Source organism: Aegilops tauschii, chromosome 1, assembly GCF_002575655.3.
Source record: "Aegilops tauschii subsp. strangulata cultivar AL8/78 chromosome 1, Aet v6.0, whole genome shotgun sequence".
Lineage (NCBI taxonomy): Eukaryota > Viridiplantae > Streptophyta > Magnoliopsida > Poales > Poaceae > Aegilops > Aegilops tauschii.
Window position 1 is genome coordinate 23697820 of NC_053035.3, and position 23515 is coordinate 23721334.

The 23515-nt window shown below is 46.0% G+C and overlaps 1 protein-coding gene and 1 non-coding gene across 11 annotated transcripts; one reads left to right on the forward strand and one right to left on the reverse strand.

Moving 5' to 3' along the window:
* Positions 1-220: 220 nt before the first annotated feature.
* LOC109758761 (E3 ubiquitin-protein ligase UPL2) lies at positions 221-7610 on the reverse strand. Of its 10 annotated transcripts, none has more exons than XR_012201474.1 (10): positions 7164-7607; positions 5937-6032; positions 5662-5850; positions 4046-5541; positions 3898-3941; positions 3251-3412; positions 3078-3140; positions 2929-2948; positions 2000-2088; positions 221-550 (listed from the first exon to the last, which is right to left on the reverse strand). It is a non-coding gene; the product is annotated as an E3 ubiquitin-protein ligase UPL2 (transcript). The 10 variants fall into 10 exon arrangements; XR_006663799.2 differs by adding an exon at positions 2179-2840 and having other exon boundaries at positions 5937-7605; XR_012201471.1 differs by adding an exon at positions 2179-2840 and having other exon boundaries at positions 2929-3140; positions 7203-7602.
* Positions 7611-21029: 13419 nt separating this feature from the next.
* Positions 21030-23212, forward strand: LOC109758781 (actin-depolymerizing factor 7). Its single transcript, XM_020317646.4, has 3 exons — positions 21030-21208; positions 22345-22610; positions 22708-23212. Exons 1-3 carry the CDS (start codon positions 21206-21208, stop codon positions 22856-22858), a joined length of 420 nt encoding a protein of 139 aa, XP_020173235.1. The 5' UTR covers positions 21030-21205; the 3' UTR covers positions 22859-23212.
* The last annotated feature ends 303 nt before the right edge of the window (positions 23213-23515 follow it).

Here is a 23515-nt window from a genome sequence, read left to right on the forward strand (position 1 = left end):
GCAAGCTTGGGCTCCGGGAACGGGTGATCGGGATTGAGGTGATCGATCAGTTGCGCTCCGCGGATGGTGGCTAGGGCTTGTGCGCGCCATACTAGGTAGTTGCCTCGGTGAAGCTTGTCAGCGATGGGAATGAAGGGAAAAGCGGCGGCGGCGGAGCTGGAGCTAGCCATAACTAGGGTTGGATGTCAAAGAGGAACTAGGCTCTGAATACCATGAAAGATTGGTTGAAGCGTATGCCTCTGGCTGGGACGCGTTGCATGTTATATAGATCGACAGGTTTACAAGATATGGTAGTTCGGTTGGTGTTGGATTGATCCTGAAGAAAGCTATACAGAGATGAGGATGAATCCTAACAACCGCAACTACCTGATTACAATGACCCACGCAACACACATAATCCTACCAGACGTATATACGGTTTATATTCATACCGTATATACATGTACAATACTTCCTAACAAGGAATGGAGAGAAAACCCTTTTTTATTTTCAAGAAGGATGTCCATAGCACCTCTCGGCCGAGCTCACACAAGTCGTCTGTTCAAACTGCCTGTGGAGAAGGAACAACCATCTCAAGTTAATTAGCAAACAAGAAAAAATCCCGAAACGATGAGCTAGCAGGCAAGTAATATACCAAGTGGACATAATAAATAAAGAATAAAAATTAGTAGAAAAGTGATTCCATTAGACTGTTTTGAAGCGTGCCACACTTCTGCCTTGGCTGTGGGAAATGTTTCATGGAGGCGAGAGGTGTGTGAATGAGGGGCAGCTGGCTCAGAGCTTCTCCCAGGAAGTCTAGGTACTCTCAGAAATCGTCAACAAAACAAAGCTTGGGATCAAGCAGATGGGTTTCATCAGAGTCGGCAACCAGGGGGAGCACTATCATTCGTGATCTATCTCCCTCCAAGGCGGGCGCTGCTTGTATCTGAGCCAGGGGCGATCAAGGAGGAAGTCACCAGCCCCATGAAGGAAGGTGCAATAGATGGGAGTGGTGGCTAGAGGTGATGGGCAAGAACAAGGTCTGCTCGCCTACCAAAAAGGCAAGCATGGCTGGAGCGGCGCCAGGACATTCTAGCCAAATAAGGTGCAAGTATGTGAAAAAGCCCAGGCCTCAGGAGGCAGGACAGGGAGCACCCTTAAAACAAAAGCAAAATCCTACCTCCAAAAAAAAGGAGTGTGAGGAGGGTGTGGGTGTCGGTCCAACATGGTCTTGTTTGTGGGCGTGATACAAGATACAAAAGTGTCTGCAGAAGGAGTGAAAAGACAACGAGCCGTTGAAGGGAGTGACACTGCGAACCTAACTAAGAAAACGCTACCAAGGAGGAGCAGGCCCGCCGGGCACAATGAGGATCTTGGTTTGGAACTGTCAGGGTTTGGGATTGACCCCGACAGTGGGAGAATTCAGGGACCTAGTTCGGTCCTTCAACCCCAGGCCGGTGTTTCTATGCGAAACCAAGAAGAGAGCACCGGCGATGGAGAGACTAAGGTGGAGTTTGGGTTTCAAAATGTCTATGCTGTGAATTGTTATGGAAAAGGAGGAGGTTTGGCTCTATGGTGACGGGACGGATTCTCAACGGATTTCAGACCCTACTCACAGTACCACATGGACATATATATTCAGGGGGAGGGGAGAAAGTGGCGGTTCTCAGGGATCTATGGAGAACCTAAAGCAGAACTCCGTGACAAAACCTGGAGTATCATCCGGTATCTATGTGCACAGTCTGACTTACCTTGGCTGTGTGGAGGAGATTTTAATGAGGTTCTACAAGCTTCAGAGCAGCCAGGTCGATCAAAATGAGAGAAATCCCACCCATATGGAAAGATTTTGGGAACATGTGGAGGTCTGTGGGCTTCAAGACCTTGGCTACTCAGGGTATCCTTTCACTTGGAATAATAGGCTAATGAGGAGAATGTCCAAGTGAGATTGGATAGAGCCTTTGGGAACGCTGCTCTCTTAAGGGATTCAGGAACAGGAAATGTTACGTATGCTCTTGCTTACCTTCTACTGACTTGTCTTGCATACCATCTGCTGATGGCGGTCCGGAGCGCCTCTCAGCTAAGTCTACAGAAACCTTCTGTTGAGAATGCCTGCAGAGGATCAACATAGTTTAACTCAAGATAATTAACAAACAAGAAGCTTCTGATATAAGTTCCAGCTAGCAGGCAAAGAAAATATACCAAATGGGCATAAACAAGAACAGGTAGAAAAGTGATTCTGTTATAGTACTATTTTGAAAATGTAGACATAATTGCTTCCTCGGCTCCATCCTCCAGCGCACCAAGAGCAGTTCAACACCTCCAGCCACTCTGTCGTGGCGACCACCATCAGCTGATCCGTGGACCGGTGTCGTGCAGGCATACTGGAGCACCTGGTCTTCTGGGACCACAACAGCCACCACAGGCATACACCACGTCCGCGCCCCTGCACCACCCATGCCCTGGCACCAGCCTTCCACCAACTGACTCTGCGGTGTTCTACCAGCCTGCACCGCCACCAGCTGCACCAACTCCACCGTCTGTTCCGACATGTACGACTGCACCAAGCTGGGACCAGGTGGCTTTTCTTGCTGCCATGAACTACACCAGACAGGGCATTGGAGCTGGCTGATCTTCAACTCACGTGCTTCGGCACATATGTCTGGCACCCCTGATATGTTGTCATATGCCTTCTCATCTTCCATGTATTACCATTGCCAGTGGTTCCTCTGTTCCAGTTTCTTGCATTGGCAACTCCTTTATTCATACTTCTACTAATCTATTCATTCTACGAAATGTTCTTGTCCCACCATCACTAGTTAAAATTCTCATCTCTGTTCAGCAATTTACCATGATAACCATGTCTGCATAAACTAGTTGCTACCATAAACATGATCCTACTAAAGCACAATAGAAACGGTGCAGTGGATAACGTTCATCCTAAGTACTCACCTCTCGCTGTCTTCCTTGATCTTTGGAGACATTACATCAAGTACCAAAAGCGCAGCCCGCCAGTTCCAATTCCAATCATAAAGACAACCACGTCATATTTAAGTAATAGACCAGGAGCCTAAATTGATTCGACTTCCAAAGTTTCTGACCTTAAGCAGCTCCAGATCAGTGCCCACCTTACTGATCTCCTACTGGAGATGTGAGATTGTCGCCTAAACGCAGCACAAAAATATGTCAAGGTTGAACCAAATCAGGCGAATTGGCACTAAATGGAGATATGAATATGATTCATCAATTCGGGGCCAGAAAGATGAGGAGAGACCTCGAGTGCCTGTATTTGACGCGGCTGGGATGGAGGCCTGCACCTCGCCCCCATGCAGCTCCGTCTCCACTACCTCCCGCACGCGCTTTGTGGGCTCGAGCTCCACCATAGCCACGTCGGCCACTGCGATCATGTCACCAAGGCAGCGCTTCAGACCCGACACTGTGGAGGTATATAGTTTAGCTCAAGATAGTTGTCAAACAAGAAACTTCTGATGTAAGTTTCAGCTGGCAGGCAAAGAAAGTATATCAAATGGGCATAAACAAGAAAAGGTAGAAAAGTGGCTCTGTTAGACTATTTTTCAGAGTTAAACATAACTTCCTCGCCATCTTTATATGGTTGTCGAAAGGCATCTTAATAATACTGTCAAAGATTAAAACATGACAAACATCACATGATTGCCCTTACTGCAGGTTTATGTGTTAAAGCATATTTTAGAGTTCCTCACTTCATGTATCACTGTAATTTTAAGATCCACATATATTCCTATTCGAGCCATCACGGTAGTTTGAAGACATAGACCCAGCAACAGCAATGGTCTTTTATACAATACAGAAGTACACAAAAGCTGCAGCCCAGCCACAGCTGATTGCATATACAGGGAATAGCATGTAATCATCGCAGGGAAACAATAAAAGAACACATACCTGTCCTTGCATTCATTTCAAGCATCTGTCTCAAGAACTCGTCTCTGAAACAACCAACGCAGGCACACATATAAATTAGTTTCTACGATAAATATAATCCTACTAGAACAACATAAACAGTGCAAAAGACAAAGTGCATCCTACTCACCTCTCACTGTCTTCCTTGCTCTTTGGGTACACATATAAGAGCTACAAGATGGCATAACCCAGCAGTTACTGATGACAGGAAGCATCATGAAGATCAAGTTCCTTCAATGCAGGAAAGCATGTAGATCCTTGTGTATTATCTCACTCGTAACAGTAACTGACGAGATGTAAATATCACCACCAAACTTGCCAACATTCTGGAATACAAGGGAATTATCATTGGAGCTTTGAAAGCAAGCAGGATTTGCAGGAGAATATGTAGCAGAACCTAATGCCTTGAGCAAAGCCTTAATCGGCAGCTTCTGTGAGTAGAAATGGTCATCTTCCAATTTCAATGTATCACTAGCAATCACTGAAGTAAGACTGTCAGCAACGCCAATAACACGCTGCACCTCCACATGTAACCTCTGAGACAAAAGCTCTACACCACCCAAATCTTTAAACAGGGAAACAGCAGGGCTGCTGTAGTCCATCAGCTTCTGAAGGGTCTTTACTGCCAAACTGACAAGATGCATGTGAGAAGGATCCTTATCTTGCAGGAGAGAGGGACATTCCTGAACCCCTGGTGGTCCCATAACTCGAAGATGACAGCACATGAAGCAAAAAGAACTGCAAAAAGGCATCAACAACTGAAGGAGATGAAGTATCACTAGGGCTACTGAGGGAAGATGCTGCTTTCTGCACAACACTGAGCAAGACCATGCAGTTTCCACCAGCAGAGATGATACTTAATTCACTCAAGTATCCCAGCTCACTCATGAGATGTTGCATATGCTGCTAACTGTGCTCCCAGTACAAGCTTAGCCAATGCACGGATGGACCCAGGAACATTATCTTCTGAGCGAACAAGCCGGATTAACTCATTTGTGTACTCTGGCTCATTTGTCAAGAACGAGTTAGTTCGTCATGGGCATCACTGGATTGCACAAGAACAATGGAAGAAAGAAGACTTATACGACCATATAGCCTGCATGTCCTCGGGGAATTAAAAGCATGTGCATATCTTATCCTTGTATACAAAGCAAACCAGTGCTCTAGAGGCACATTAACTTGTCAATACATTGCTTCAATATGCCCAAGTCATCCTCCTTCTGAAGGTGCAGGTCTGGGATATGTATCACACAAAGATTAGATGACTTGTTCATGTCATTGGTCTGGTCAGAATCTTGGACGGGTGCCAAATTATACTCAAAATGAAGAGTGGACTCAAGACGATTTTGTGTGCCATCATATTTGTTGTCCATGTCTGCTGGGAATAAACACAAACCCTCCAGCTGATTTCGGTCATTTCCCACAACACGCGAATACAAAGCCTAGACCTTCCTCCTTGCTACCCCATCCTTGGGACAATGGTAGAAGAGCTGCTTATAGCTCCACTGTTGATAGTTTTCCATTGATATGTAATTTTGAAGGATTTATCTTTACCACTGAAGCAAGAGTTTCCAAAGCCGCAACAAGTACTTCAGGATCTGATGATGCCAGCAGATTCTTAAAATGCTGATACAAGGAGTAGAGGGCAATGATCAGTTTAAGTGGAATAAAACCAAGGGTCTGAAATTCCCATCTTTGGGACATTAGTAAAGAGTTCAAAAGCACATAAAAAGAACACCAGCTTACCTCAAGGCCAGCAAAAGATGTTTTGTTCTGGCAATCTTCCAACACAATTTGCATAACTCTCAAAATCTGCATCAACGGTTCACACTCAGTCATATCATCAGACAAGAGAAGATCCTTACTAGAAGAGATGCATGTCTTGAAATACGTATCAAAATGCATAAACAGAGGCCTCCAATGGTGAAAATTTCCCTGCAACCAATTGTTAACAGTAAGCGGGTAATGAAAAAAAGTGTAAACATAATGGAAATCAAATTCAGAAGAAGGAAAACTGTCACCTTATTGAACTCCCAACAGAAGCCTGATACTGGTATGGCAATGTCATGTAGTGGAGTATTGTTTACACGATCAATAAATGCTTTAAATTTTGCTGGCTGCAAAAAATAGAACGTGATTTATAACCAATTTATAACAGGTGTTCCATGATATAAGATGAATTATGTATATAGGCACAGAGGTGTACATATCCCAAAAAATCGTACCGCGGTCAAAAAAAATCATTCAAGAAACAAACATGCTACCTTCCTATCATACCTAACCACTTGATCCTGAAAATGTGGGGGAACTATTGCACCTTTCCAAGAGTATGATATCCACAATCCACTTACGCATTTGTGTTCTATTCTAATAGAATAAGAGCATAGTTGGCCATTGCTAGCTACAAGCTGAATAGGCGATTGAAGTCAGTTGAAATAGCTCATAACAAGTGGCCCTCAGATATTAAAGCATACAATTTAACCTCAGACATTAAAGCGCAAGTTTACCTCATAATCTAATTTGAGCAAGGTCCCTAGTACTTAGACCATCTGATATTCTGGCTACACCCTAAACTATATAAACTTTCAGATTTGAAACGCAGTACTGACAAACTCAACTTTACCGGGCACTGATGACTCTGCAAAATCAAAATATGTCTTCTAATCAACTGCTCAATCAGGAAACAAAAGAAATACTAACAAACATATTATCTTTTCAAGCAATTATTATTGGAACCTATACTACCTCTGAAACATGTGTAACATCACTACATCAGTGAGTTAGAAGTCGCTAGATTATTTGAACCAAATGTGTAACCTCAACTGAAATGCTGATAACATGTACACGAAACCAAATATAATAACCCCCAGCTATAAAAGCAACTGGACTAGTATATTAAGCCATCACCATAGAAGCTTCTAGCAATACCATTAACACATGTTAGGTGTACAAATCACAAGCAGAAATAGCCGTGTTACACAATAGTGCTATAGCACTACAGTCAGCAAAAACAGGATGAGAAACCCCATCATATCAAGCAATGTAATGTTGCATTCAGCATAACAGGTCCCCTTTTCTTAGACATTCGCATTTGCATCACTGCACTTCATAGATATTTACTTGTTTTCTGGAACCCATATAGTAGCACCATAATAACATGACAGCAATTGAACAGGACAGGACAGCAATCGCATGGCCTGATCAGATGAGTGAACAGCAAAAATTTACTGGTCTAGCGGCGAGCGCACCAACGAGGGCGCCGAGGCTACCGAAAACTGGCCACCGACCTCGCCGAGGCGGTCGTCACCAACTCCGTCCAGGAGTTCGAACCGGGAGCCACCGAGGGGAGGCGGGGGTCGCGTCGGCGAGCGAGGTTGAGGTCGCGGCTTGTCGTGGCGGTGGCGCGCGTTCGCCCCCATGCTCCGGTCCGCGTGGTGGTGCCGCGCGGCCACCCCCGCGCTCCGGTCGCGTGCGCCAGGCTGCAGAGAGCACGAGCACGAGCCAGGCCTGCGTGAGGGTGCGCGCGGGAGGTTGGAGGCGGCGGCGCACGCGGGGGAGGAGGGGGTGGGGGTGGAGGCGGCGCTCGCGCGAGGGGGGAGGCGGCGCAGAAGGTGATTGGCGGCGGGGGGGCACACCGGCGTGAGCCTGCGAGGTGGCCGGGGTGCGGCCGACTACTGGGGGAGAGGCAGGTGGGTGGGGAAGAATTCGGTCTTCTCGGTTCTTTTGTTCGGTCTTTTTGGTCAGTCAGTTCTCCACCATTCCGGTCTTTACAGGATAGTGTTCGGTTCCGAAGAAACAGACCAAATTTCATACTACAGCTCAAATTCAATTCATAGTTGGAAGAGCATGTGTGTATTCAACCACAATTGTGCCATAAACATCCAGAGAAGACCAGGGATTGTGTTAATTGTGCCATAAACTTTTAGAGTATTGTTATGCTCATTCGGTCTATCTGGGTTTTCCGGTCATCCAAATAAGAAGAGCGATTCGACCAAATTTAATTTGGTTTTTTAGTTTTGACGACTGGTTTTAGTTCGGTCTTGGCGGGTTCGGTCTCGGTCTTTTCGGGTTCGGTCTTTGGTCATTGGTTTTTATGTCCGGGCTTAGACGGGGATAGGTGAGCGAGGGAGAGAATGTCAGCCACCCCCACATGTCGGGCCCACCGAAAGGCTACACTGGCAAGGGGGGCCCACCTGACAGTGACACAACGTGCCCCAAATGTGTGACGTGCACCAAGCTCCGTTACAGACTTACAGTGGCCCTGAATAGGTCAACACGGTGACGGTGTTGAGAGCTACTACTTAAGGCCAGTGCGACCGAAGGATGGGCATCCAAATACAAAAGGAGATACCAAAGCAGAGAAGTGCGGCCCAAGACTTATAATGTCGGCGAACTTGTTCTGCGCCTCCCTGAGAAGAAGAAGGATAAGCTCAAACCAAAATGGGAGGGCCCCTTCATCATACACGAAGTTCTCACAGGAGGAGCCTATCGCCTTCGTAATGCATCGGACAATCGCCTCGAGGCGAATCCTTGGAACGCTGCTCGGCTCCGAAGATTCTACGCATAGTTGGGACACATCCTTTTCTTCGTCCTTTTATTTTCCTTCTTTTTCTCTCCTCTTCCCTTTTTTTCCTATACCCTTCCCGGTATATGTTCGGATATGCCGAACTATTAGGGGTACACATCTTTAAATGTATACACCTCACTATGACTGGGGGCTTCTTTAACGAAGCTTATTATCAAAAGCTTGGAGCTTACATTAATATGTCGTTTGTTATATACACTTTTTGCCATTATATGCACCTTTATGACTTAAGTTTTTGCCAAGCTGGGTTGCCTCGCTCCTGTGTTTACACCCTACGTTCCCGATTGTTCGGCTAGGGTGTAAAGGGAGCACCTCTGCGATTGTTACAACCGGGTAATCCGGACCTGTACCTCAGAAGGGTGAAGTCGAAAGCTAGCGTTCTTAAGAGCATAATTGGTCGGCAAGCAACGACAGTTTGTTACGTTCCTGTAACTATTTGGAAAAATAATGCGGGACCGGTTCCCCGTAATTCGGATCAAAGCCCTAGGCACGCGCAATTAAAGCATGCCAACCCAAGGAAAGGAACCCTTAACGGAACTATTCTCCTTGGAAGATGTTTCTTACTACGTAACATAACATACCTCCCCGAACTAAATTTTTGTCTGTTCGAGCAATATGACTGGATTGCCTGGTTTCCGGACATAATGAATGTTTCTTACATTCCACAATAGTATTCGGACACACTCCACCTTCTTGGCTCGGAGGCTGAAGCTGAAAGTCTGCAATGACATATTTTAACATGTTTGATCGGAGATAAAAATTCAAGCTTAGAGGTACATTAATACATCAAAACAAACACCTACTCCTTATCTATACCATCTATAAGACTGTCTAAACTACAGTCTTCTTGCGAGTACTTCGCAGCTATCATCACTTGGTCGTATACCAAGTTCACGGGAATCTCCTTTCCGTCGGGCCCTCGAGGTCCAACTCGAGCCATATGATTTGGATCGAGTCCGGTGTAGCACGTTTTCACCATCGCCCACGCCTCTCGTGCACCTTCCCGGCATGCAGACGCCTTCCATAGCTCGAAACGGCGCCGGGCACCTTTGAACAGGTTCGCCAACCCCTCCATACTTTTCGGAGGGGCATCGGACGGCCATAAAGCCTTCACCATACTTTTCATAGCTTTTCGGGCTCGTTCATGCATCACGGATAGTTCCTTCAGCACGTCGCCTCAAAATCCGGATACTTCCTCCTCAAGTCAACAGGTTAACAGACCTGCAATAACAAAGTTGTGACAATCCGGACTATGGGATGATCTACGTCCCTTAGATGTTTTTAAAGGTCATACCGAATATGCCGCCTTTCAAATTCTTATTTTCTCGCTCTGCGGCCGATAACTGGGCTTTTAAGCTCTTTATCTCTTCGGCTTGTTTATCCTTTTCCTCCTCAAGCTTGTTCTTCTGCTCAGCGGTCATTGTGGCCTTTTTCATCTCTGCAAGCTTCGTGGAGGTGGCATTTAGCTTTATCTGGTTTGACTTCAGCTCATGAGACAATACGTTGTTTTTCTCCCTGAGAACCTGCAGGTTGTAACGATCCTTAAATAGGTTGGACTAACCTCTTCAAGTTTTGGGGGCTACATGCATATATCTATTAAAATTGCTCAAAACATTACCTGCATATCCTTTGAAAACTGTTGAGTAATTCCCGCCAGTCCATCTCGGGCGGCTCGGATATATGCATCCACGGAGCTGAGTGCGGTAAATTCCTGTTCAGAGAAAGCTGGGGCGCGCATGGCCTCTTTCAGTCGACGGTGATTCATTACGCTCTCTACCTCGGAATTCATGATGGATACGTCATCAGAATCCTCTTGAAGAGGCGGAGCCGGCACTGTATCAGCCTTCGTCCTAGTGGACGAGTCCGGTGCCGGATTAGCTGACATCCGGCTAGCAGGGCATTTTCCCACGGTTTGCCGCACACTCCTCCTAAAACAAAGGTAGAGGAGGAGTTTAACAATCTGATCTCATGCTTAGGCATATATCAAAGGACATACCTCTTTGAAGGAGGTGAAGGAAATATGCCCTAGAGGCAATAATAAAGTATTATATATTTTCTTATATCATGATAAATGTTTATTATTCATGCTAGAATTGTATTAACCGGAAACATAATACATGTGTGAATACATAGACAAACAGAGTGTCACTAGTATGCCTCTACTTGACTAGCTCGTTAATCAAAGATGGTTATGTTTCCTAGCCATAGACATGAGTTGTCATTTGATTAACGGGATCACCTCATTAGGAGAATGACGTGATTGACTTGACCCATTATGTTAGCTTAGCACCCGATCGTTTAGTATGTTGCTATTGCTTTCTTCATGACTTATACATGTTCCTATGACTATGAGATTATGCAACTCCCGTTTACCGGAGGAACACTTTGTGTGCTACCAAACGTCACAACGTAACTGGGTGATTATAAAGGTGCTCTACAGGTGTCTCCAAAGGTACTTGTTGGGTTGGCGTATTTCGAGATTAGGATTTGTCACTCCGATTGTCGGAGAGGTATCTCTGGGCCCACTCGGTAATGCACATCACTATAAGCCTTGCAAGCATTGTGACTAATGAGTTAGTTGCGGGATGATGTATTACGGAACGAGTAAAGAGACTTGCCGGTAACGAGATTGAACTAGGTATCGAGATACCGACGATCGAATCTCGGGCAAGTAACATACCGATGACAAAGAGGAACAACGTATGTTGTTATGCGGTCTGACCGATAAAGATCTTCATAGAATATGTAGGAGCCAATATGGGCATCCAGGTCCCGCTATTGGTTATTGACTGGAGAGGTGTCTCGGTCATGTCTACATAGTTCTCGAACCCGAAGGGTCCGCACGCTTAAAGTTACGATGACAGTTATATTATGAGTTTATATGTTTTGATGTACCGAAGGTTGTTCGGAGTCCCGGATATGATCACGGACATGACGAGGAGTCTCGAAATGGTCGAGACATAAAGATTGATATATTGGACGACTATATTCGGACACTGGAAGTGTTCCGAAGAAGTTTCGGATTAAACCGGAGTGCCGGAGGGTTACCGGAACCCCCCGGGGAAGTATTGGGCCTTAGTGGGCCTTGAGGGGAGAGAGAGGGCAGCAGGCAGGAGGTGGCGCGCCCCCTCCCAGGAGGAGTCCTAGTTGGACTAGGAGAGGGGGGCGCAGCCCCCTTTCCCTCTCCCTCTCCCTCTCTTTCCTTCCCCCCTTCTTTTCCTAGTAGGACTAGGAAAGGGGAGTCCTACTCCTACTAGGAGGAGGACTCCCCCCCTCTCTTTGGCGCGCCAAGGGCAGCCGGCCTCCCCCTTGCTCCTTTATATACGGGGGCAGGGGGGCACCTCTCTACACACTTGATATACGATATTTTAGCCGTGTGCGGTGCCCCCCTCCACCATATTACACCTTGATAATACCGTTGCGGAGCTTAGGCGAAGCCCTGCGTCGGTGGAACATCATCATCGTCACCACGCCGTCGTGCTGACGAAACTCTCCCTCAACACTCGGCTGGATCGGAGTTCGAGGGACGTCATCGAGTTGAACGTGTGTGGAACTTGGAGGTGCCGTACGTTTGGTACTTGATCGGTCGGATCGTGAAGACGTACGACTACATCAACCGCGTTGTGATAACGCTTTCGCTGTCGGTCTACGAGGGTACGTGGACAACACTCTCCCCTCTCGTTGCTATGCATCACCATGATCTTGCGTGTGCGTAGGAAAAATTTTGAAATTACTACGTTCCCCAACAGTGGCATCCGAGCCTGGTTTTATGCGTTGATGCTATGCACGAGTAGAACACAAGTGAGTTGTGGGCGATATAAGTCATACTGCTTACCAGCATGTCATACTTTGGTTCAGCGGTATTGTGAGATGAAGCGGCCCGGACCGACATTACGCGTACGCTTACGCGAGACTGGTTTCACCGTTCGGAGCACTCATTGCTTAAAGGTGACTGGCGGGTGTCTGTCTCTCTCACTTTAGTTGAACCGAGTGTGGCTACGCCCGGTCCTTGCGAAGGTTAAAACAGCACCAACTTGACAAACTATCGGTGTGGTTTTGATGCGTAGGTAAGAACGGTTCTTGCTAAGCCCGTAGCAGCCACGTAAAACTTGCAACAACAAAGTAGAGGACGTCTAACTTGTTTTTGCAGGGCATGTTGTGATGTGATATGGTCAAGACATGATGTGATACAATTTGTTGTATGAGATGATCATGTTTTGTAACCGAGTTATCGGCAACTGGCAGGAGCCATATGGTTGTCGCTTTATTGTATGAGATGCAATTACCATGTAATAGTTTTACTTTATCACTAAGCGGTAGCGATAGTCGTAAAAGCAATTACTTGGCGAGACGACAACGATACTACGATGGAGATCAAGGTGTCGCGCCGGTGACGATGGTGATCATGACGGTGCTTCGGAGATGGAGATCACAAGCACGGTGCTTTGGAGATGGAGATCACAAGCACAAGATGATGATGGCCATATCATATCACTTATAATGATTGCATGTGATGTTAATCCTTTATGCATCTTATCTTGCTTTGATTGACGGTAGCATTATAAGATGATCTCTCACTAAAATTTCAAGATAAAAGTGTTCTCCCTGAGTATGCACCGTTGCGAAAGTTCTTCGTGCTGAGACACCACGTGTTAATCGGGTGTGATAGGCTCTACGTTCAAATACAACAGGTGCAAAACAGTTGCACACGCGGAATACTCAGGTTAAACTTGATGAGCCTAGCATATACAGATATGGCCTCGGAACACAGAGACCGAAAGGTCGAGCGTGAATCATATAGTAGATATGATCAACATAGTGATGTTCACCATTGAAACTACTCCATCTCACGTGTTAATCGGACATGGTTTAGTTGCTTTGGATCACGTAATCACTTAGATGATTAGAGGGATGTCTATCTAAGTGGGAGTTCTTTAGTAATATGATTAATTGAACTTAAATTTATCATGAACTTAGTACCTGATAGTATCTTGCTTGTCTATGTTGATTGTAGATAAATGGCCCGTGATGTTGTTCCGTTGAATTTTAATGCGTTCCTTGAGAAAGCTAAGTTGAAAGATGATGGTAGCAATTACACGGACTGGGTCCGTAACTTGAGGATTATCCTCATTGCTGCACAGAAGAATTACGTCCTAGAAGCACCGCTAGGTGCCAGGCCTCCTGCAAGAGCGACGCCAGAAGTTATGAACATCTGGCAGAGCAAAGCTGATGACTACTCAATAGTTCAGTGTGCCATGCTTTACGGCTTAGAACCGGGTCTTCAACGACGTTTTGAACGTCATGGAGCATACGAGATGTTCCAGGAGTTGAAGTTAATATTTCAAGCAAATGCCCGAATTGAGAGATATGAAGTCTCCAATAAGTTCTATAGCTGCAAGATGGAAGAGAATAGTTCTGTCAGTGAGCATATACTCAGAATGTCTGGGTATAACAATCACTTGATTCAACTGGGAGTTAATCTTCCGGATGAGTGCGTCATTGAAAGAATTCTTCAATCACTGCCACCAAGCTACAAGAGCTTCGTGATGAACTATAACATGCAAGGGATGAATAAGACTATTCCCGAGCTCTTCGCAATGCTAAAGGCAGCGGAGGTAGAAATCAAGAAGGAGCATCAAGTGTTGATGGTCAGTAAAACCACTAGTTTCAAGAAAAAGGGCAAAGGGAAGAAGAAGGGGAACTTCAAGAAGAACAGCAAGCAAGTTGTTGTTCAGGAGAAGAAATCCAAATCTGGACCTAAGCCTGAAATTGAGTGCTTCTACTGTAAGCAGACTGGTCACTGGAAGCGGAACTGCCCCAAGTATTTGGCGGATAAGAAGGATGGCAAGGTTAACAAAGTTATATGTGATATACATGTTATTGATGTGTACCTTACTAATACTCGCAGTAGCACCTGGGTATTTGATACTAGTTCTGTTGCTAATATTTGCAACTCGAAACAGGGGCTATGGATTAAGCGAAGATTGGCTAAGGACGAGGTGACGATGCGCGTGGGAAATGGTTCCAAAGTCGATGTGATCGCCGTCGGCACGCTACCTCTACATCTACCTTCGGGATTAGTTTTAGACCTAAATAATTGTTATTTGGTGCCAGCGTTGAGCATGAACATTATATCTGGATCTTGTTTAATGCGAGACGGTTATTCATTTAAATCAGAGAATAATGGTTGTTCTATTTACATGAATAATATCTTTTATGGTCATGCACCCTTGAAGAGTGGTCTATTTTTAATGAATCTCGATAGTAGTGATACACATATTCATAATGTCGAAGCCAAAAGATGCAGAGTTAATAATGACAGTGCAACTTATTTGTGGCACTGCCGTTTAGGTCATATCGGTGTAAAGCCCATAAAGAAACTCCATACTGATGGAATTTTGGAATCACTTGATTTTGAATCACTTGGTACTTGCGAACCGTGCCTCATGGGCAAGATGACCAAAACACCGTTCTCCGGTACTGTGGAGAGATCAACAGATTTGTTGGAAATCATACATACAAATGTATGTGGTCCGATGAATATTGAGGCTCGTGGCGGATATCGTTATTTTCTCACCTTCACAGATGATTTAAGCAGATATGGGTATATCTACTTAATGAAACATAAGTCTGAAACATTTGAGAAGTTCAAAGAATTTCAGAGTGAAGTTGAAAATCATCGTAACAAGAAAATAAAATTCCTACGATCTGATCGTGGAGGAGAATATTTGAGTTACGAGTTTGGTCTACATTTGAAACAATGCGGAATAGTTTCGCAACTCACGCCACCCGGAACACCACAGCGTAATGGTGTGTCCGAACGTCGTAATCGTACTTTATTAGATATGGTGCGATCTATGATGTCTCTTACTGATTTACCGCTATCGTTTTGGGGTTATGCTTTAGAGACGGCTGCATTCACTCTAAATAGGACACCATCGAAATCCGTTGAGACGACGCCTTATGAACTATGGTTTGGCAAGAAACCAAAGTTGTCGTATCTTAAAGTTTGGGGTTGCGATGCTTATGTGAAGAAACTTCAACCTGATAAGCTCGAACCTAAATCGGAGAAATGTGTCTTCATAGGATACCCAAAAGAGACTACTGGGTATACCTTCTATCACAGATCCGAAGGCAAGATATTCGTTGCTAGGAATGGATCCTTTCTAGAGAAGGAGTTTCTCTCGAAAGATGTGAGTGGGAGGAAAGTAGAACTTGATGAGGTAACTGTACCTGCTTCCTTATTGGAAAGTAGATCATCGCAGAAATCAGTTTCTGCGACACCTACACTAAGTAGTGAGGAAGTTAATGATAATGATCATGAAACTTCAGATCAAGTTATTACTGAACCTCGTAGGTCAACTAGATCAAGATCCGCACCAGAGTGGTACGGTAATCCTGTTCTGGAGGTCATGTTACTAGACCATGACGAACCTACGAACTATGAAGAAGCGATGGTGAGCCCAGATTCCGCAAAATGGCTTGAAGCCATGAAATCCGAGATGGGATCCATGTATGAGAACAAAGTATGGACTTTGGTTGACTTGCCCGATGGTCGGCAAGCCATTGAAAATAAATGGATCTTCAAGAAGAAGACTGACGCTGATGGTAATGTTACTGTCTATAAAGCTCGACTTGTTGCGAAAGGTTTTTGACAAGTTCAAGGGATTGACTACGATGAGACCTTCTCACCCGTAGCGATGCTTAAGTCTGTCCGAATCATGTTAGCAATTGCCGCATTTTATGATTATGAAATTTGGCAAATGGATGTCAAAACTGCATTCCTGAATGGATTTCTGGAAGAAGAGTTGTATATGATGCAACCGGAAGGTTTTGTCGATCCAAAGGGAGCTAACAAAGTGTGCAAGCTCCAGCGATCCATTTATGGACTGGTGCAAGCCTCTCGGAGTTGGAATAAACGCTTTGATAGTGTGATCAAAGCATTTGGTTTTATACAGACTTTTGGAGAAGCCTGTATTTACAAGAAAGTGAGTGGGAGCTCGATAGCATTTCTGATATTATATGTGGATGACATATTACTGATTGGAAATGATATAGAATTTCTGGATAGCATAAAGGGATACTTGAATAAGAGTTTTTCAATGAAAGACCTCGGTGAAGCTGCATATATATTAGGCATTAAGATCTATAGAGATAGATCAAGACGCTCAATTGGACTTTCACAAAGCACATACCTTGACAAAGTTTTGAAGAAGTTCAAAATGGATCAAGCAAAGAAAGGGTTCTTGCCTGTACTACAAGGTGTGAGATTGCGTAAGACTCAATGCCCGACCACTGCAGAAGATAGAGAGAAGATGAAAGATGTTCCCTATGCTTCAGCCATAGGCTCTATCATGTATGCAATGCTGTGTACCAGACCTGATGTGTCCCTTGCTATAAGTTTAGCAGGAAGGTACCAAAGTAATCCAGGAGTGGATCACTAGACAGCGGTCAAGAACATCCTGAAATACCTGAAAAGGACTAAGGATATGTTTCTCGTTTATGGAGGTGACAAAGAGCTCGTCGTAAGGGGTTACGTTGATGCAAGCTTTGACACTGATCCGGACGATTCGAAATCGCAAACCGGATACGTATTTACATTGAACGGTGGAGCTGTCAGTTGGTGCAGTTCTAAGCAAAGTGTCGTGGCAGGATCTACGTGTGAAGCGGAATACATAGCTGCTTCGGAAGCAGCAAATGAAGGAGTCTGGATGAAGGAGTTCATATCCGATCTAGGTCATACCTAGTACATCAGGACCAATGAAAATCTTTTGTGACAATACTGGTGCAATTGCCTTAGCAAAGGAATCCAGATTTCACAAGAGAACCAAGCACATCAGAAGACGCTTCAATTCCATCCGGGATTTAGTCCAGGTGGGAGACATAGAAGTTTGCAAGATACATACGGATCTGAATGTTGCAGACCCGTTGACTAAGCCTCTTCCACGAGCAAAACATGATCAGCACCAAGACTCCATGGGTGTTAGAATCATTACTGTGTAATCTAGATTATGGACTCTAGTGCAAGTGGGAGACTGAAGGAAATATGCCCTAGAGGCAATAATAAAGTATTATATATTTCCTTATATCATGATAAATGTTTATTATTCATGCTAGAATTGTATTAACCGGAAACATAATACATGTGTGAATACATAGACAAACAGAGTGTCACTAGTATGCCTCTACTTGACTAGCTCGTTAATCAAAGATGGTTATGTTTCCTAGCCATAGACATGAATTGTCATTTGATTAACAGGATCACCTCATTAGGAGAATGACGTGATTGACTTGACCCATTACGTTAGCTTAGCACCCGATCGTTTAGTATGTTGCTATTGCTTTCTTCATGACTTATACATGTTCCTATGACTATGAGATTATGCAACTCCTGTTTACCGGAGGAACACTTTGTGTGCTACCAAACGTCACAACGTAACTGGGTGATTATAAAGGTGCTCTACAGGTGTCTCCAAAGGTACTTGTTAGGTTGGCGTATTTCGAGATTAGGATTTGTCACTCCGATTGTCGGAGAGGTATCTCTGGGCCCACTCGGTAATGCACATCACTATAAGCCTTGCAAGCATTGTGACTAATGAGTTAGTTGCGGGATGATGTATTACGGAACGAGTAAAGAGACTTGCCGGTAACAAGATTGAACTAGGTATCGAGATACCGACGATCGAATCTCGGGCAAGTAACATACCGATGACAAAGAGGAACAGCGTATGTTGTTATGCGGTCTGACCGATAAAGATCTTCATAGAATATGTAGGAGCCAATATGGGCATCCAGGTCCCGCTATTGGTTATTGACCGGAGAGGTGTCTCGGTCATGTCTACATAGTTCTCGAACCCGAAGGGTCCGCACGCTTAAAGTTACAATGACAGTTATATTATGAGTTTATATGTTTTGATGTACCGAAGGTTGTTCGGAGTCCCGGATGTGATCACGGACATGACGAGGAGTCTCGAAATGGTCGAGACATAAAGATTGATATATTGGACGACTATATTCGGACACCGGAAGTGTTCCGGAGAAGTTTCGGATTAAACAGGAGTGCCGGAGGGTTACCGGAACCCCCCGGGGAAGTATTGGGCCTTAGTGGGCCTTGAGGGGAGAGAGAGGGCAGCAGGCAGGAGGTGGCGCGCCCCCTCCCAGGAGGAGTCCTAGTTGGACTAGGAGAGGGGGGCGCAGCCCCCTTTCCCTCTCACTCTCCCTCTCTTTCCTTCCCCCCTTCTTTTCCTAGTAGGACTAGGAAAGGGGAGTCCTAGTCCTACTAGGAGGAGGACTCCCCCCCTCTCTTTGGCGCGCCAAGGGCAGCCGGCCTCCCCCTTGCTCCTTTATATACGGGGGCAGGGGGGCACCTCTCTACACACTTGATATACGATATTTTAGCCATGGCCAGATCCCATCTAGGGTGGGGGGCGGCGGCCAAGGGGGGGGAAGGGGTGCCTTGCCTCCCAAGGCAAGTGGGAAGCCCCCCCACCCTAGGGTTCCCAACCCTAGGCGCATGGGGGAAGGCCCATGGGGGGCGCCCAGCCCACTAGGGGCTGGTTCCCTTCCCACTTCAGCCCACGGGACCCTCCGGGATAGGTGGCCCCACCCGGTGGACCCCCGGGACCCTTCCGGTGGTCCCGGTACAATACCGGTAACCCCCGAAACTTTCCCGGTGGCCGAAACTTGACTTCCTATATATAATTCTTCACCTTCGGACCATTCCGGAACCTCTCGTGACGTCCGGGATCTCATCCGGGACTCCGAACAACTTTCGGGTTTCCGCATACATATATCTCTACAACCCTAGCGTCACCGAACCTTAAGTGTGTAGACCCTACGGGTTCGGGAGACATGCAGACATGACCGAGACGCCTCTCCGGTCAATAACCAACAGCGGGATCTGGATACCCATGTTGGCTCCCACATGTTCCACGATGTTCTCATCGGATGAACCACGATGTCGAGGATTCAGTCAATCCCGTATACAATTCCCTTTGTCAAACGGTATGTTACTTGCCCGAGATTCGATCGTCGGTATCCCAATACCTTGTTCAATCTCGTTACCGGCAAGTCTCTTTACTCGTACCGCAATGCATGATCCCGTGACTAACGCCTTAGTCACATTGAGCTCATTATGATGATGCATTACCGAGTGGGCCCAGAGATACCTCTCCGTCACACGGAGTGACAAATCCCAGTCTCGATCTGTGCCAACCCAACAGGCACTTTCGGAGATACCCGTAGTGCACCTTTATAGTCACTCAGTTACGTTGTGACGTTTGGCACACCCAAAGCACCCCTACGGTATCCGGGAGTTGCACGATCTCATGGTCTAAGGAAAAGATACTTGACATTGGAAAAGCTCTAGCAAACGAAACTACACGATCTTTTATGCTATGCTTAGGATTGGGTCTTGTCCATCACATCATTCTCCTAATGATGTGATCCCGTTATCAATGACATCCAATGTCCATAGTCAGGAAACCATGACTATCTGTTGATCAACGAGCTAGTCAACTAGAGGCTTACTAGGGACACGTTATGGTCTATGTGTTCACACATGTATTACGATTTCCGGACAATACAATTATAGCATGAATAATAGACAATTACCATGAGCAAAGAAATATAATAATAACCATTTATTATTGCCTCTAGGGCATATTTCCAACATTTTTTTCACGGGATCAACGGGCAGGCAAACATGGGGACTTGGGATTGGAAGTTGGGGATGAGGCGGGCCCCACCCGACTGAAAATTTGGGGGGGGGGGGGGGGGGGAGAGGTTAGTTAGTTGAAAAAAATCAAGTAAAAAGTCTGCAATCGTCCGTGCGTGTAGGTTTATTGTTCTTTTAGTAGAGGTAATGCAAGCGTATACTAGAGCAAAATCATTTCATCCTAGCAAACGCGGCATTTTCACGATCCGGCAGACCCTCCGGTCCGGTGCGCCGCATCCCTCCTTACCGCATGCAGCAACTCGGTGAATGCAATCATCATGCAGATGGCGAGCGGAGCGGACAACAGGAGCAGTGTCCATGCTAGTTTCGGGCCATTGAAAACGTGGTCGGTGCACAGCCGCCACAAAAAGCCCCCCCCCCCCCCCCCCCCCCCAAGACAGTGAGTGGGATCACAAGTGTCCCATGCCATTTTGGTAACGTGTCACTGTTTTACCCCTTTTATTATATTTTCATCTGAAGAACACGGCTAGCGAGTAGTACTGATTACTGAACAGTGACTGGCCAAGAGCTGTTGGCTGTTGCAATGCGTGAGTTTGGGTCCTTGAAACGCGGATGCGATGCGTGGGCCCACCCGGCCGAGGGCCCAGCGAGCGCACGGGTGGCCACCGCGGGCGGTGCACGAGGACCGAGCGCAGCAGCGGCGCAGCCCAGACCGACCGAAGAGAATATCTATCTCTGGCGCGCGGGGCCCCGCCCGCGGTCGGTGCCCGCCACCGGAAAAGAGAGAGAAAATGGCGCGAGGAGGAAAAGAAAAGAAAAGAAAAGAAAATATGCCGCGAACCGCGCGTCCATCCCACGCGACTCCCTCGCACAAATACCACCACCACACCGCCCCCCCTCCTCCCACCACCCAAGCCCACCCCCACCCCCTCCCCCTCCCCCAGCAGCCGCCGCAAGAGAGAGCAGGGACGCACCGAATCCGTCTCTTTCTTCCTCGCGGGGTCGTCTCCGACTCCGAGGCCTCCGACATGGTAAACATCTTTCTGTATCTCCCCTCCATGTTCTTGGTCAATCTTGCTTCTGCCGTCGCGCACAGTACCCATCAGCAGTGCGCCGTAGATTGTTTTTTCCCCGGAGAAAATGCGCAGTGCGAGGCTATCAAATCCATTGCCGATGGACGCTCTCTTTTTTCGATGTAGCAGTCCTTCAGTTTTGGCCTCATGGCCAAGAACCAATACTATTTAGTTTTAAAGTATTATTATTAGTTGTGTTGTGAATCTACAGACGGGCCTAAGCTTTAGATGGATGGTGACACATGCCCTCATTAGTTATTTCGGCACCTCAATTGTTAATGGTGGCGCTTTAGTTTCTAGAGACGTTGTTAAGTTGTCGGTCAGGATTAGGAAACCCCAAGTATGTGTGAGATGGCCAGCCTGTAGAGTTTATTATTCGTGGTCATGTAGTTTAATGGATCCAACTGTGGTGTGTTTTGTCCAATGATGAGATATGGAAAGTTTGCAACTGGGATCTCTCATGGATCTTTCGATCTGCGAATAGCCTGTTTACAATTCCATGATGGACATTAGTGCTCGTTGTTGCTTCCCTAAAAGGAATGGCGACCTTCCTTTTAGAAAAGGAAAAGGAAAAGGAAAACAATGAAACGAGATTATTTCAGACAAAGATCCGAGAGGAGAAATCTCATTGCGCATTGAGCATCAGCATGATTTATGGTCCTTGGTCATGACTGTTCTACACTCGTTGTCTGTAATCATATCATTGTTGGATGTGGACCCGCAAATTGCTTTATTAGCTTGTGTCATGTTGATGTTCCGCCAGCTGAGGTTCAAATACACTGAACAGTCCCATTTAGTGGAATTCCGTTTGTTCGAAAGCCACTGTCCTGGCAGGCGTTGGCAATGAATCGGTTCGGTCCTGACAGGCGTTTGCGATGAATTGGTTCGGTTCAGACGATTGCTACTGGCAACCAACTACACCTAATCTCACTCTTTAGAAAGGTGCAGCTAATTGTAGTTGCCATGTTGCAGCAGCGCCACCTGTTAATCAGCTGTCCGCATCAAACATTTATTCAGATGTACTACTGTTTTACAAGTGCAGAAAGAGTGTATTCCTTAATATCATGACTAACTGTCCTGCGCTTTTACTGTAGGCGAACGCTGCGTCGGGCATGGCTGTGGACGACGAATGCAAGCTCAAGTTCCTGGAGCTGAAGGCGAAGCGAACCCACCGCTTCATCATCTACAAGATAGACGACAAGAAGAAGATGGTTGTTGTGGAGAAGGTCGGCGAGCCTGCCCTGAACTACGAGGATTTCGCTGCTAGCCTCCCCACCAATGAATGCAGATACGCGATATTCGACTATGACTTTGTCACCGAGGAGAACTGCCAGAAGAGCAAGATATTCTTCGTCGCATGGTCAGTGATGCCTCCCATCTGTTCTTTGATTCACCGCTCACTCTTCACAACGCGCAACTGTGTAGTAACAACCGATTCATTCTGAATGTCCATGCAGGTCTCCTGACACTGCACGTGTGAGGAGCAAGATGATCTACGCGAGCTCCAAGGAGAGGTTCAAGAGGGAGCTCGATGGCATCCAGGTGGAGCTCCAGGCGACAGACCCGACCGAGGTCGGCTTTGATGTGATCCAAGGCCGTGCCAACTGAGCACCATGGCTGTGCTGCTGCTTACCTTAAGTATGAGCCTCCGATGAGGATTTAGCGCGCTCGCCGAGGCTGGTCATGAGCTGTTTACCATGAGGCAATTGTGATTGAGTTGCCATTATGTACCACCTAAGGAAGATGTAAGCCATGACTGGCGCGACGACAAATGTATCCTTTCTGGTTGTTGATTCGTGGATCCTGAGATCAGTTGCATCTTCATGGTAGAATTTTGGTAGATTCTGTGTTGTGAGCTTTCATACTAGGATCACTGGTTCTTGAAACTAATGATGCCATGATGTCCACTGAGGCTTATTATCCAACACATTTTGATGATAAATCCAATCCAGAAGTTTCTATTAGCATGCCTCATCCTCTGCTTCAAGTATCCAACTGATTTTGCAAAAAAAAAAAAAAAAAACATCTCACTGACAGGAGTGAATTTCAAACTGGCAAATGACAGTAACCTAGGTTAAACATCAGATGCTAAGTTTCATGGGGATGATTTGCAACATTTGTATGTAGATATACATCAGGACGCAATGATTTCAAATGTTTTTACTTGAACATCCATCTGAAGATGGATTGGGCAGGGGGAATAATGTTGTTCTGATAAATACTGATTTTGAACACTGCCTCCAGCAGATCAGTTTAAACATAACT

Coding starts and splice junctions, on each gene's coding strand:
- LOC109758781 (XM_020317646.4), top strand. Junction 22,611..22,707: donor AAGATATTCTTCGTCGCATG/GTCAGTGATGCC, acceptor ATGTCCATGCAG/GTCTCCTGACACTGCACGTG.